General features: G+C 40.2%; 2 protein-coding genes across 2 annotated transcripts; both read right to left on the bottom strand.

Moving 5' to 3' along the window:
• Positions 1-66: 66 nt before the first annotated feature.
• LOC146482959 (QRFP-like peptide receptor) lies at positions 67-6,932 on the bottom strand. The gene has a single exon (XM_085106585.1). The coding sequence runs from the start codon at positions 3,149-3,151 to the stop codon at positions 2,030-2,032; it is 1,122 nt and encodes a 373-aa protein (XP_084962711.1). The 5' UTR covers positions 3,152-6,932; the 3' UTR covers positions 67-2,029.
• Positions 6,933-7,717: 785 nt separating this feature from the next.
• On the bottom strand, positions 7,718-13,094 carry LOC146482958 (uncharacterized). Its single transcript, XM_085106482.1, has 2 exons — positions 13,047-13,094; positions 7,718-11,743 (listed from the first exon to the last, which is right to left on the bottom strand). The coding sequence occupies exons 1-2, from the start codon at positions 13,057-13,059 to the stop codon at positions 8,772-8,774; spliced, it is 2,985 nt and encodes a 994-aa protein (XP_084962608.1). The 5' UTR covers positions 13,060-13,094; the 3' UTR covers positions 7,718-8,771.
• Between the last annotated feature and the right edge of the window lie 88 nt (positions 13,095-13,182).

Raw genomic sequence — 13,182 nt, 5'->3', positions numbered from 1 at the left:
GAAATATACATTTTCAAGTGTCACGCATCGCCTACGATTACTTGAATTTACAGTGCAGCCATGGCAGAACATAACATAACAGGTGAAAATGTCTTAGGGAGGTCCTTGCCGGGTCTTTTCAAAGTATATGGCACTCACCATCAGCTGGTAGAAACTGTTCAATCAATGTGCATAGTACGTTTTAGTTAACACAAACTGTGAGCTGTGAGTTGGCATTCTAAATGAAACTAATTTTGACGAAGTGAATTCTTTCCAAACAGAACTGGTTTTTTTTTTTTTTTTTTTTTTTGCAATCTGCCTCCTTTTGTTACTGCGCATTTTTTCTGCGCATCTTGGGATGGTCCTAACCGCTGGACAAGGGTAATGAGGGCTCTGGGAACGAGATTGGTCCCAGAACCTCCAATTACTCAAGGAAGATGCCTACCAATTAGAAGGTAATTTTTGCGTGGTTTATAACTAATGTGATCTTAGCAAGGGCTACTGAAATCCAAAAGGAAATTGGGGGTAGCCACGCATTTTCAAAGATAATCGAGTTGCTGTTAACAGCTTGGTAGATGATTTGTTAGTTCTTTTTTTTTTAATGCTCTGTTGTCGAACGTTTCTCTTTTTTCGGCACCGCCGAGGGTCACAGCTGTCAAATCACAATGACGTTTTGGTTGTAATAAACTACTAATCAGATTCTCTTTGGAAGCCGGAAAGATTTTGCGTTTTTTAGAAGCACTGAGCAACCCATTTATTAATGGCTCATAATCATCCTCTCTTGGTTATAATGAAATCCTATTTAAATGCCAAATCCTAGGTAAATTTTAATATTTCTCTGTCAGGAAATGAGAAAATGACTTCTTTCAAACAAAGTTTTGCATATGTCAATGCATATGTCAGCCAAAAGTTAATAAACGTCTCCTGAAGAGCGGAAAGGTACATTTGTACATAATCGTTTCGTCTTATTTTTATCTTTTATATCTTCGAAGATATTAGCATAATTGTTTGCTATCTGCAATTCGAAGTTAAATAAAGGTTTTTACTTTATTCAGACGTTTGATCTCTTATCATTTTGCCGAATCATCAACTGTAATATAAATACAAACGAACTTAAATATTTAAACGAGACAAAGCCAATTCCAGGGGAATTTTTCATTAGGCGCGTGAGTTAATAGGTCATGATCATGAATGCTTTGGGAGTAACCGCCCCTCAAGAGCGCGTTTATAAGCTTACGTCCAACGTCTTGCTTCCTGGGAGGGGGGTGGACTCTCTTATACGCCATTACTAAGAGGCACTAAACTAGTTGACAGGTAGAGAAAAAGTTTCTGCCATATTTTTCGGGTAAATGCCCTGTAAAGTACCGCCATAGCTCTAAGATTATCATTAAGATTATAGGAACTTAAGGAGTACCAATACACAACCCACCCTCCCCTTCCCGGGAAAAAGAAAAAATGTACAACGCTCACACCTGCCACTGAATTTCACATTAGGGTACCACTCCCTAATCTCGTCCCTCGCACAGTTGAACTCACTGTAGATCTGTGCATTTTCCATTACCACTGTACACCAAACCAAAAATATTAAAACGTAGCACCTAACACCACCCTTGGTAGCTATAGACAGCCATTGGCACGTTCGATAGTTGTTCAGAAGGTGCTCTGTTGGCTGAACCAAGATAGACTGCATGTAAAGTCTTAGCGAACTGGGGTCTTATCTACTGCTTTGTTTGTTTGCTTTATGTCAAACCTGTTCCTTCAAAATACCCTTTTTGTTTCTAACTGTTCTCGTTGTTCAAATGCTGTCCTCTGGAACAACTCCGTGTTGCTGAATCAAGTCAATGATTTCAAACGCTTGTGCCATATCGGTCTTCCTATTTCCTTCTTTTTCCATGGAGTTGTCTTTGATGCAAACGCTGCCGTTCTTGCACAGTAATAGTTTTTAGGGATAGTGATACACAGCAAGTATTTTTTTCTTCTTCAAGAAGATGTAAAATCATTTCTCGAGTTGACAATTCATGGCATCGAGATGAGAAACATCGTGCAAGGCTTACTCTATGTTCAGAGATTCTCTTGAATTTTTCGGAGTTACTCTCCCTGCTCTTCCATAGTTACCGGCTCTGACCCTTTGAAGGGTTATTCCATATTTTCCGTCCGTTTTGATGTTTCTTGCTGTTGATCGTTTGTTGAAACAAGAATTAGGCGTGGAATTTAAAATTTCTTTCAAGCCACGTCGGTAACTCCCTACAAAGGAGAAACAGATGACTGGGTTGATCCCTGATGATAAGTAAAACATGAGGTCAGAAAGAAGCGAAAGAGTTTTATATAGTTTGCAAGGCACTTGAATGTCGTAATCCACCACAATATTAAATAGTGTCATCGGGAGAGTGCAGAGACAAAATGCAGCCATGGTGCAGAGACTCATCTTAATGGCTTGCCGTTTCATTTCATTGCGCCGGTGCGGTTCTGCAGAGCCAAGCACTTTGTCTTGTTTGCGTAGAGTAACGGCTATGACACAATATAAAATTGCCAGAGTAATCATCGGTAAGACGTGAAGAGCATAGACGTGCACTTTTCCATCATTCATAAATGAAAAGAGTTCGTTCTCTACATATCTACAAGAAGTTTCCTTTTTGATCTCAACTAGCCCATACGTATAAAGATCTGATGAATTTATTGCCATTGCTATGATCCAAGTGGAAGAGATAGCGAAAACGTGAAATTTCAACGAGATCAAATGGACTTTCATTGGGAACACCACAGCCACGAACCGATCCAAAGCGATCCAAATAAGACTTTCTACAGAAACAGATACAGAAACATGCTGCAAATATCTTGTTATCTTGCAGAATGATAAGCCTACAGTTCCACCAATATACCATTGTCTAGAACTCGATGCTGTTTCTATCAAACTAAGAGGAATGATCGTTAATGGATATACAAAGTCAGAAACCGCCATATTGACAATGAAGTAATTAATCGTCTTCCTCAACTCTTTGCGTTTATACACAGTAATGATGATTAGAATGTTTCCAACAAAACTGATCAGCAAGATAACTGATAAGGCAAGAATTATGCCAGTTTTAACGAGCAATGTGTTGTCCAAAATACTGTCCGCACAAGTCATGTTCCGCTTGCTCAAGAATGATTTATTGATGCCAAAAGACGCCATTATTCTCGGTTCACATGAATCTTTTTCCTTTGAAATAAAATCCTGAATTTAATGTAACGTAGATTAGAAAACTTTGAATGTTCCTCATAGTCATATATAACGGGTGAAAAGGATACCCAAAAACGTCGACCCACAAACTGGAAGCAGTTCGACAATACTGAAGGGAACTAGCCTTGACACGAAGTTGAGGAGTCAAAGCCTTTTAAGGCAGGTGAACGTTGTCTTCTTATATAGTCAATGCGATTTTTTTGTCTTCAATTCTTAGCTGCCAAACTGTAATGACTCAGATGGTGGAATTTATAAGCTGTAATGATTGTCCGGTTGTCAAAACCTGAATCTACTAGCACGATGCGACGCTCTAAACAAAACGATCGTTCATACTGGGCTTTTGTATTGCAGTCATAATTTAATCTTATTTTAATTACTGAAATTCCTTGGATATTGAAGTATGTCAATGTCACCAAATTTCAAACAATAACAAATGAATGTCATCCCTAGCAAAAAGTTAATTAAAACCTGCCCAAAATTAAAAAAAAAAAACAGTCCAGCTGGATATTCAGCTAATGGTCCGGCAAATGAAAGAAAGCTTTTGAGAACGTGCAAAAAAGGTACTGAAATAAAAGTTTTCCCGGATGACTTCTTCACCCTTTTTTTGAGAGTATTGGTCTTTAACTCTGTTTTAAGTTTATCCCGCTATATCAGTCGCTCCAATACGAAACACAATGCAATGCATCGGTGTAAACTGAAGTTCATCTAGGCTGGCCTGATATTTGCGTCAGTTTCCTCTCCTATTATATAACAACCATTACGTTAATACAGCTTTGTACAGTACAGTTTTCAGTGGCCTTTTGAGCGGTAACGCTAATGGCAGCCGGTTAGACTGAGTATTGATGATTGTGGTGGTCAGAGGTTGGCAATTAGTGGAGAAGATGATGTCCACAATGACTACTTCTACACGTCGCATCTGGGCACTTTGGTGTTCTGATTCATCGGCAAGCACTGTTCTTTTCATCGCCGCGCTTTACTAATGCACAGCGGCATAGACACTCGTTAGTCTTCACGTGGTTCTGTTGCCTTGCATTTTATGGCAGAGAATCAGTTCAGCCCCTTGGCTGGAATCCTGTTCTCTCACTACAGCTTTGGCTTGTAGACCAAGCCTCTATTACACTTCTTTAGCCAAGTTATTGATGTCATATGAAGAAGAAGAGCCATTGTTCATCTCGACATTCACACTGAATCAAACTGGATTTCTCTAGCTATTTGTAAATGCGAGATTCTCTCTTTTTTCTGAGACCACTCTTATACTTTGAAGACGTATTCCTTCTCGTCCTTCCGTTTCCTCCATGTTTCTTGTTCTCGCTCGTTTATTCCGACCCCAGTTAGGTTTGGGTTTGAACATTTCTGTTAAGCCACGACGATAACTACTAACAAATGCGAAACAGATGATTGGGTTGGCTGCTGTGGATATGAAAAACAAGAGGTCACAAATAAACACAAAAGGTTTATAGAACGGGCAAGACATTGTTACTTCGTATTCCGACAAGGCATTTTCTATTGTAATTGGGAGAGTGCAGAGGCAAAATGCACCTATAACACAAAGACTCATCTTGATTGCTTGCCGTTTTCGTTGGTCTTCCTGATGCACTGCGTCACAACGAAGGACCTTGTCATGTCTCCGTAATGTCAGTGCAACTGCACAATACAAAATCGTCAACGTAATCAAAGGTACTACGTGAAAGACATAGAGATGTACTTTTCCATGCATAAATGAAAAGGGAGAGTTGTTTAAATATGTGCAGATAGCTCCCTTGCCAGTCTCCTCTATTAGCCCATACGTAAACAAATCTGTCGAATTTAGTAGCAGCGAAACGATCCAAGTAGAAGCGATAGCAAAGATGCGAAATTTCGTCGAGACAAGATGAACTTTCATGGGAAATACTACCGCCGCAAACCGATCCAAAGCGATCCAAATAAGGCTCGCAACAGAAACACACGCAGAGACATGCTGCAAATATTTTATTAGCTTGCAGAACATTAATCCTACTGTTCCTCTGATATACCAGAGGTCAGAACTGGACGCATGCCTAGTCAAGGCTATCGGAATGTCTGTTAACGGATATATCATGTCAGAGACTGCCATATTGACGATAAAGTAATTTATCGTTTTCTGTAACTCTTCCCGCTTATACACAGTAATGATTAGTAGAATATTTCCAACAAAACTAGACATCAGGACAATTGACAAAGCTAGAATTTTTCCAGTTTTAACCGGCAAGGAGTCGTCATAAATGTCGCATGATACTTCGTTGTGGTGGCTTGATGAGCTGTTATTGCTGAAGTTTAATGCGTTGAAAGATTTCATGACTCTTGCTTTTTTCTTTTTCTTGATCCCTTTTTGAAACGAAACCTGAATAAGTACTGGATTGGAGTAGGAGTTGTACTTAACGAATGTCCCTCCACTTCTGCGATCAGTGGGAAAACGTATTGGTGGGTTTTCTCATCCTGGCAAGCCAAGACCTTGACTACTGCACTAAAGATCCTTTGAGAGGCCACTCAGTGAACACCTGTGTCTACTCTGGACTCTGGATTTGGAATGATTTATTAACGTTTGGGAACAGCTATTCTGAGCTAAATATGGCAAATAATTGTCAGACATCGTGTTCCTCAATAAAGAAGTCATATTGCAATTCTTTTTTTTTTTTTTTTTTTTTTTTTTTTGTAAAGGGCATTCATTTTACGTTAATGAAAGTATGCGTCTGTCACGTTGAATGAACTGGAATTCTCTGTTTTGTCTGTGTCGATTACCTTTCTGAAAAGTTATTTTCGATAACACGTCCAATAGTGCCGCTCTTTTAGATGCACCCCAAACTTTAAATTATGGCTATCAAATTTCAGTGATTGTTTGGAGGTAGATGCCTGACGAAGTTGGCATGCAGGTACCAAATCGTCATTCCTTTCAGGCTTTAGTTTTTGGTTAAAAGCTAACTTCATATACATTTGTAATATGCCACTTGGAAGAAGATGAAGTTGAATTTTTTCTATTACAAAGGGCACATAATTATTTCTTACAGTTAATGAAATCTTCGTCGACAAACTAAAAACTAATTTGTGCATGCCATCTACCTCACCTGGTCATTCTCTTTTTTGTTGATCTTTTGGATGTCGGTTGTAGTGCAAATACGGATAAACTTAATTATTTATTACATGGTAAAAACAATAGCAAAATTGTGTATTCTATTTTATTCACACTGGTATATTATTATGAAAGCTGTAATTAAAGTTTAATCACTACAAACAGGGGCTTAGACTCCAGGGGAGATGGTAATTAAAAATTCATAGAATAATTGTTGTTCCAGTGTTTTTGCCGATCTTTTTTGAATGTCGGCTGTAATGCAAATACGGATAAACTTAATTATTTATCACATGGTAAAACCAATAGCAAAATTGTATATTCTGTTTTATTCTCACTGGTATATTATGAACTTCAAGAAAGCTGTAATTAAAGTTTAAGCACTGCAAACAGGGACGTAGCCTCCAGGAGAAATGGTAATTAAAAATTCACAAAATAATTGTTGTTTTAGTGTTGTTGTTGGTCCACATCGCGTATGCATATTGAAAATATACACCTTCGATCAAATGCTGAAGTATCCTCATCCCCAGTTTACTCAGCTAGGATATTAGAGAAAGGAGCTCGAGGTGTCGCGGATGCCTCCTTGTAAAAACTTGGATTGTTGCACCATTTGTCAATTTTCCCACTGTAATGTATGCTCTTTACAGCAAGTTCAGACTCGAGCTCTCGCCCGCCAATTTACGTCTCCCTTTATTATAACCTTTTAAAGCGCCATGTGTTATGTTATTGTCATGGGTTTTGAACTTAAGGTGCATTCGATTGACCCTATTCCGAAATAGGAATACATTCAACGATGACAAGAAATCCCTCATAAGAGGTTTTTGGAGTTAATGGAGTTTAAAGTCGCTCTTAAATTATCGTGTGTCAGCGAAAGTTTACGGAAATGTCTTCCCAAATCTATTTAAAAAAAAAGAGGTCTAAGAGCTATTCCGCTAATTGAAGTGAAGGTCGATCCGTCGGGGGGAGGAGTATCGAGTAGGAAGAGGTGTGGGGGTATTTAAGGGTACGTTTGAAGATTGGGAACCTTTATCTCAAATGAGTGGCTCAACTGTCTAAGCAATTGAAATCTAAGGGAAACTTTTGAAAATTTCACTGGGCTCCTGACTGATATTACAATTTTCCAGAAGCTATAAAAACTGTTTCCCAAGTGACTTTAACCTTCGTTGAAAATCGGAGGGGTCGCTGTCCTGTGTTTCATTTATAATAACTATATGGCCATAGCCCGAAAGGAAGGGGAAACCACTGGAATACTCCCCTAACTACGCCCTTGTCTGTAAAGGGTAGCTTGTGGAACGAATCGTGATCCGTCGAATAAAAATCCAGTTTTTCTCTTCCTTACAATGGGCTTTAAGCTGGGAGACAAAAATGACTGCCTATAAGTTCTCGAGAGACGTCTAGGTTGCGCACTTGAGAGAACCAAAGTTTCGGATAATGACTACAGTGGAACCTCGATTTAACGAAGTCGCTGGGGACCGGCCAAATTTGTTCGTTAAATCGAGGGTTCGTTATATCGAAAACCTCGATATAACGAACTTGAGGGGAAACGACCAAAATGTTCGTTATATCGAGGTCATAGTTAATAATTGATTTGCAAAACAGGTGACTTCTCTGACGCAATTCCATGCAATTTTCGTCACCCAGAAGTGCTACGTTTTGAGATGCAATGGTGGCTTTCAGTAGCAATTATTTTCACTTTTGAGCAGACGCGCAGCTTTTGTTTACAATAAAAGGACAGTTTCAGAGTAGCGATTTAAAAGTGTCGACATTGTAATTCGTTATATCGAGGTAGATTTTACGTTTAGGATTCCGGATTATGTTCGTTATATCCAAGAATCGGTTATTACGAGGTTCGTTATATCGAGGTTTTTTTCCATACATTTTACTGTAACTTTGGCCGGGACATAGAATATCGTTCGTTATATCGAGGACTTCGTAAAATACAGGTTCGTTAAATCGAGGTTCCACTGTATTTTGCTGTCAAGTCTCGTTCCGTTTATACCACTGCCTGCAGAGATCCCGGAGGGAATAATGCAGCCGTTTTTTTCATTTCTTAGTTTCTTCAGTGATCTCTCTTTTCGATTGAAGTTTTACAGACAGATAAAAGAAACTAAATATTCAGTCGATATTTGTTTTTCGTGGTCATGATTTTGCCAGGCGGTTGTTAAGACTGCGGGTTTTGCTCTCAAGATTGATTCTTAGATGGTCTTTGTATTTCATACCAGAGTTTTAGCTGTTTCACATCTCTTAATCAACTCTGTATAACAATCGAAACAACTGGTTTCCACGATGCAATCATGTTTTATTGATTATTTTAATCCCCCACTTAAAAAAAGACTGCTCAAAAAAGCTGCACATGAACCCTTACATGTCACCTTAAAACCTTATAAGCTTATGTTTTAGTCTTGTTCCTTAACTGAATAAACTGAGTAAAGGCTTCTGCAACCTAGTGCTGTTTTACTTGTAGTCTTCCGTCGTTGAGCTTGAATGGTTTTATTTCACTCGGAAATACAGCGTTAGACCAACGTCTGGGCGGGGTGCTTTGCATCTTGGGTCATAGAGGGCATCTACTCCAAAGCGATTTGCAGGACCGTAGCTGGTGCTGTGCCCAGCGTTACACATACCGTGGCCAATGTTCAGCGTAGTAAGGCAATCGCAGTTGTCATCATCCATCAAAATGGACTTAACACCGTTCTGTTCACGATACATGAACGAATCTTGCTTCGCTTTCGGTTTTTTACCCTTCAGAACCACTGGATCCCATCCGTCTTGTTTGTTGACAACTTTCCCGGCTGGAGTGGTCAAATGATCATGAAAAGCCAACCAGGCCGCGTGTGCGACGTCATTATGGGAGTCAAACTTCCACAAGTATTCGTTTCCTGCCGAATCAATGGCGAGCATTTCCGTGTAGTCCTCGCGTGCCCAGGATGGGATGCGTCCAAAGCAATACACGCTATATGAGCTGCAGTAACCGTAGGGGTAGGCCAACACGTCACTCTCTTTAGCAGGCCAGGTTTCATCAGCCCTCCACCACCAGAATGCAAGCCAGTTGCCACCGTGCTTACACGAAGTCATTTGATGAGACACTTCTTCTGTAACCGAAAAGTACAAAGTTAGGCCAATGCTTGGTCGAGGCGTGTTGCACTTGCTATCGTAGAGGGCGTCAACACCAAATCGATTTTTAGGTCCATAACTCGTGGAAAAGCCAGCCGCGCACATGCCGTGTCCAATACTAAGTGAAGAATAGCAATCACAGTTGTCATCGTCCAAGAGAAGAGACTTGACGCCTGCTTGTGATCGGTACATGAAAGAATCTTGATTGGCTTTTGGCGCTGATCCCTTTAACACTTTAGGATTCCAAACTCTGTTGTTTTGTATCTTTTTATAATTTGTTTCCGCATGGTCGTGAAAGGCTTTCCAGGCTGCGTGTGCGGTTGGATTTGCAGAAGAGAACTTCCAGATGTAAACGTCACCTTCGGTGTCAATAGCAAGCATCTTGGTTCTATCTTCTTTAATGCCTGATGGAAGCCTCCCAAAGCAGTATACATCAGTTTCCTTGCATTGTCCATACGATTTCTCTAACACGTCTGTGGCTTTACTAGGCCACTGTCCACCCTTTGGCCACCACCAAAAGGCTGTCCACCTGTATCCATATCCTTCGAACATTAACGATTTCTCGGGAACTTGAAAGTAGAGGATCAGTCCGTTGTAAGGCCTTGGAAGATTACAAATGGGATCGTAGAGAATGTCGACTCCACGCGCGTTTCGATCTAGGTTTTTACTGCAGACAGTCGCTCCAAGCTGGATCGTCGAGAGGCAATCGCAGTTATCATCATCCAGCAGCACTGATTTAACCCCGTTTGTACTGCGGTAAAGGAAGGAATCCTGGTTAACAGCGGGCGATTTTCCTTGCAATACTTTTGGATTCCATGGTTGCTTATTCAACACCGCACCGGCCGCTGTCTCTTGATGGTCATGAAACGCGTTCCATGCTGCATGCGCTGTCGGGTTTGAAGCGTTAAACTTCCATCTGTACACGTTGTTTTGTGAGTCTCTTGCTAAGATCGTGGTAGAATCTTCTAGGAGCCACGTTGGAAGCCGCTGAAAGCAAAATGGATCACCACCGAAGCATGTTCCATATGGCTTTTCAAGTACATCCTTGGCTTGTTGGGATTCACAGGCGGACCAAGCAACACCAGCATTCCACCACCAGAACGCTCTCCATTTTCCGCCATAGCTGTGCAAGTCTGGGCGACGAGTGCGATAGTAAAGTGTCAGTCCAATGGAGGGAACAGGACCATGGCATCCGCTATCGTAGAGGGCATCAACTCCAAACACATTTGCTTTGCTATAACTTGTGGAATGGCTAGCTCTGCACATACCGTGCCCAAGATTGAGTGATGAGTCGCAGTCGCAGTTGTCGTCATCCAGCAGAAGAGACTTAACTCCGTTTTGCTTACGGTACATGAAAGAGTCCTGAGTTCTGGAAGCCAGTTTGCCCTTTAATACAACAGGGTTCCATGGACTTGAGTTGAGAGCAGCTTTATATGGGGTTTCGCGATGATCGTGAAATGCAAGCCAGGCTGCATGTGAAACTGGATTTTTTGGATTGAAGGCCCATTTGTAAACTGTCCCCTTTGAATCTACAGCCAACAACTCTGTGTCGCTTTCTTTAAGCCATTTAGGGAGACGCTGAAAACAATAGATATCAAGCTCCTGGCAAGACCCGTATGGACTCCCAAGGATGTCTGTGATTTGCTTTGGCCATGCGATGTCTTTCCGATACCACCAGAAAGCTCTCCAACCTCCACCAAAGTCGTCCAGTCTCAGCTTCTTGGCTGTTCGAAAGTACAGCGTAAGCCCATACACCGCCGATGGTCCTCGACAACCCGGGTCGTACAGTTTATCGACGCCAAACACTTTGGCTTTACTAAACTTGGTATTATGTCCATTGTGACACATTCCGTGGCCCATACTCAAAGTAGACAGGCAGTCACAGTTGTCATCGTCCAGGAGAAATGACTTGACGCCATTCTGTTTACGGTACATGAAAGAATCTTGAGACGCTGTGGGTTTCTTTCCCTCCAGTGTTACCGGATTCCAAGCATTGTTGTTAACAATTTGACCGCGAGACGTTTCCTGGTGGTCGTGAAGAGCTTGCCACACGGCGTGGGCGGTTGGGTTCTTTGAGTCAAACTTCCACAGATACACAGTTCCTTCAGAGTCGATTGCAAGGAGGTCTGTAGAATCTTCCTCAGCCCAAGAGGGAAGACGTTGGAAGCAGTACGGATTCCCTTGCTTGCACGTTCCATAGGCGTGCTTTAAGACATCGGTTGCCCCTGCAGGCCAACTCTGCCCAGGTTTCCACCACCAGAAGCGATGCCATGACGAAGTGTTATAAGCGTAAGCGTATAATGAGGTTAAGGATGCCGCTGCCACTATGTTGATAGCCAACCAAAAGGCTCCTAAAGTAAAGGACAATTAAGAGAATAACGATAAAGGTCACAAAGCATTGTTTTAAGATAAAACGATTGAAATAAGTATAAGTATCCGATTGGTTATGCTCAAACAAACTAACCCTAAATACCAGTAAAACGACTTTTATGATTTTTAAGACAAAGGGAAAAAATTAGATATGCACTTAGGCGTTAAAATTAATCAACGAGAAATAGAGCAAGTAAAATGCACAAAATTCCTAGGTGTTAGAATAGATGATAAAATGACTTGGAAAAATCACATTAACTACATAAGTAATGAGACATCAAAATTATCTGGTATTATAGCCAAATTGAGACACTATGTAAACAAAATTACTTTAAAAAATGTTTACCTCACAATGATATATCCATATTTTACCTATTGTAATATTGTATGGGGTAGCATATAGTAATTATGCATCCACCCTAAAAAGTCTTCACAAAGTACAGAAAAAAATTATTCGTCTCATGACTTTCTCAAGATACCAAGACTCAACAACTACATTGTTCAAACAACTAAAATTACCAGACATATTCCAGCTTAATACTTTATTAACTAGTCTTTTTATGTACTCACAAAGAGCAGGCATGTTACCAAATACTTTTAAAAACTATTTTGTACAAAACAAACAATTTCATCAGTATAATACAAGATCTTCAGCAAAGTTACATATTCGGTATACTAGAACAAATTATGGAAAATTCTCTCTGAAAGCTAGAGGTGCTAAATTATGGAATAATCTCCCTGATGAGGTTAGAGATGCTAAAACTGACCTACGTTTCATTTAAGCGGAAAGTGAAGCAGATCTATTGCTCAGACATCAGTACATAAAGTTTAAATTACCGACATCGCCATCACAATCTTTTACTACTATAATCTTAATATTAATCTTAATATTAATTAGGTACGTATATATATTTGACAGTTATCAAATTATATAACAATGGAAAATATCAAGTAATGGGGGATCCCCTTAAAGAAAAGTTTGCAAAAACTTGCTGGGATCTCCTGCCAACCATATATATGTATAATATAGAAAACCTATTGATTGTATAAAGATTGGGGTAAATAAAAATGAATGAAATAAACGACAGAGGAGCGAAATATCTGTGGGATACCATCCCGATTGAAGGGAAGCAAGATTCGCAAACTCTTAATTAAAAGTCGAATGTAGCATTTGTTGTTTACTTATCAGGAGCTGATTTGTAGCGAATATTTGCAATCTGTCACGGACTCGAGAGACTGAAATAGGGGTGATGGGGTGGGGGCGTGGTACAATATGTGGCTAACCTTTCTTTTTCATCGTGCACGTGGCAAATCTTTGCTGTTTGATGCTGTTTTCCTAGACGCGCCGGAAAAAACAATAGAATACAAAATTAGGGTTGATAAGTTATACTAAACATATAACGTATTAAACATGCACTGA

This window comes from Pavona decussata, unplaced genomic scaffold (genome assembly GCF_977016875.1).
Source record: "Pavona decussata unplaced genomic scaffold, jaPavDecu1.1 SCAFFOLD_41, whole genome shotgun sequence".
NCBI classification, from domain to species: Eukaryota; Metazoa; Cnidaria; class Anthozoa; order Scleractinia; family Agariciidae; genus Pavona; species Pavona decussata.
The sequence above is the reverse complement of the archived record's forward strand: the minus strand, read 5'-3'. Positions and strand labels throughout refer to the sequence as shown.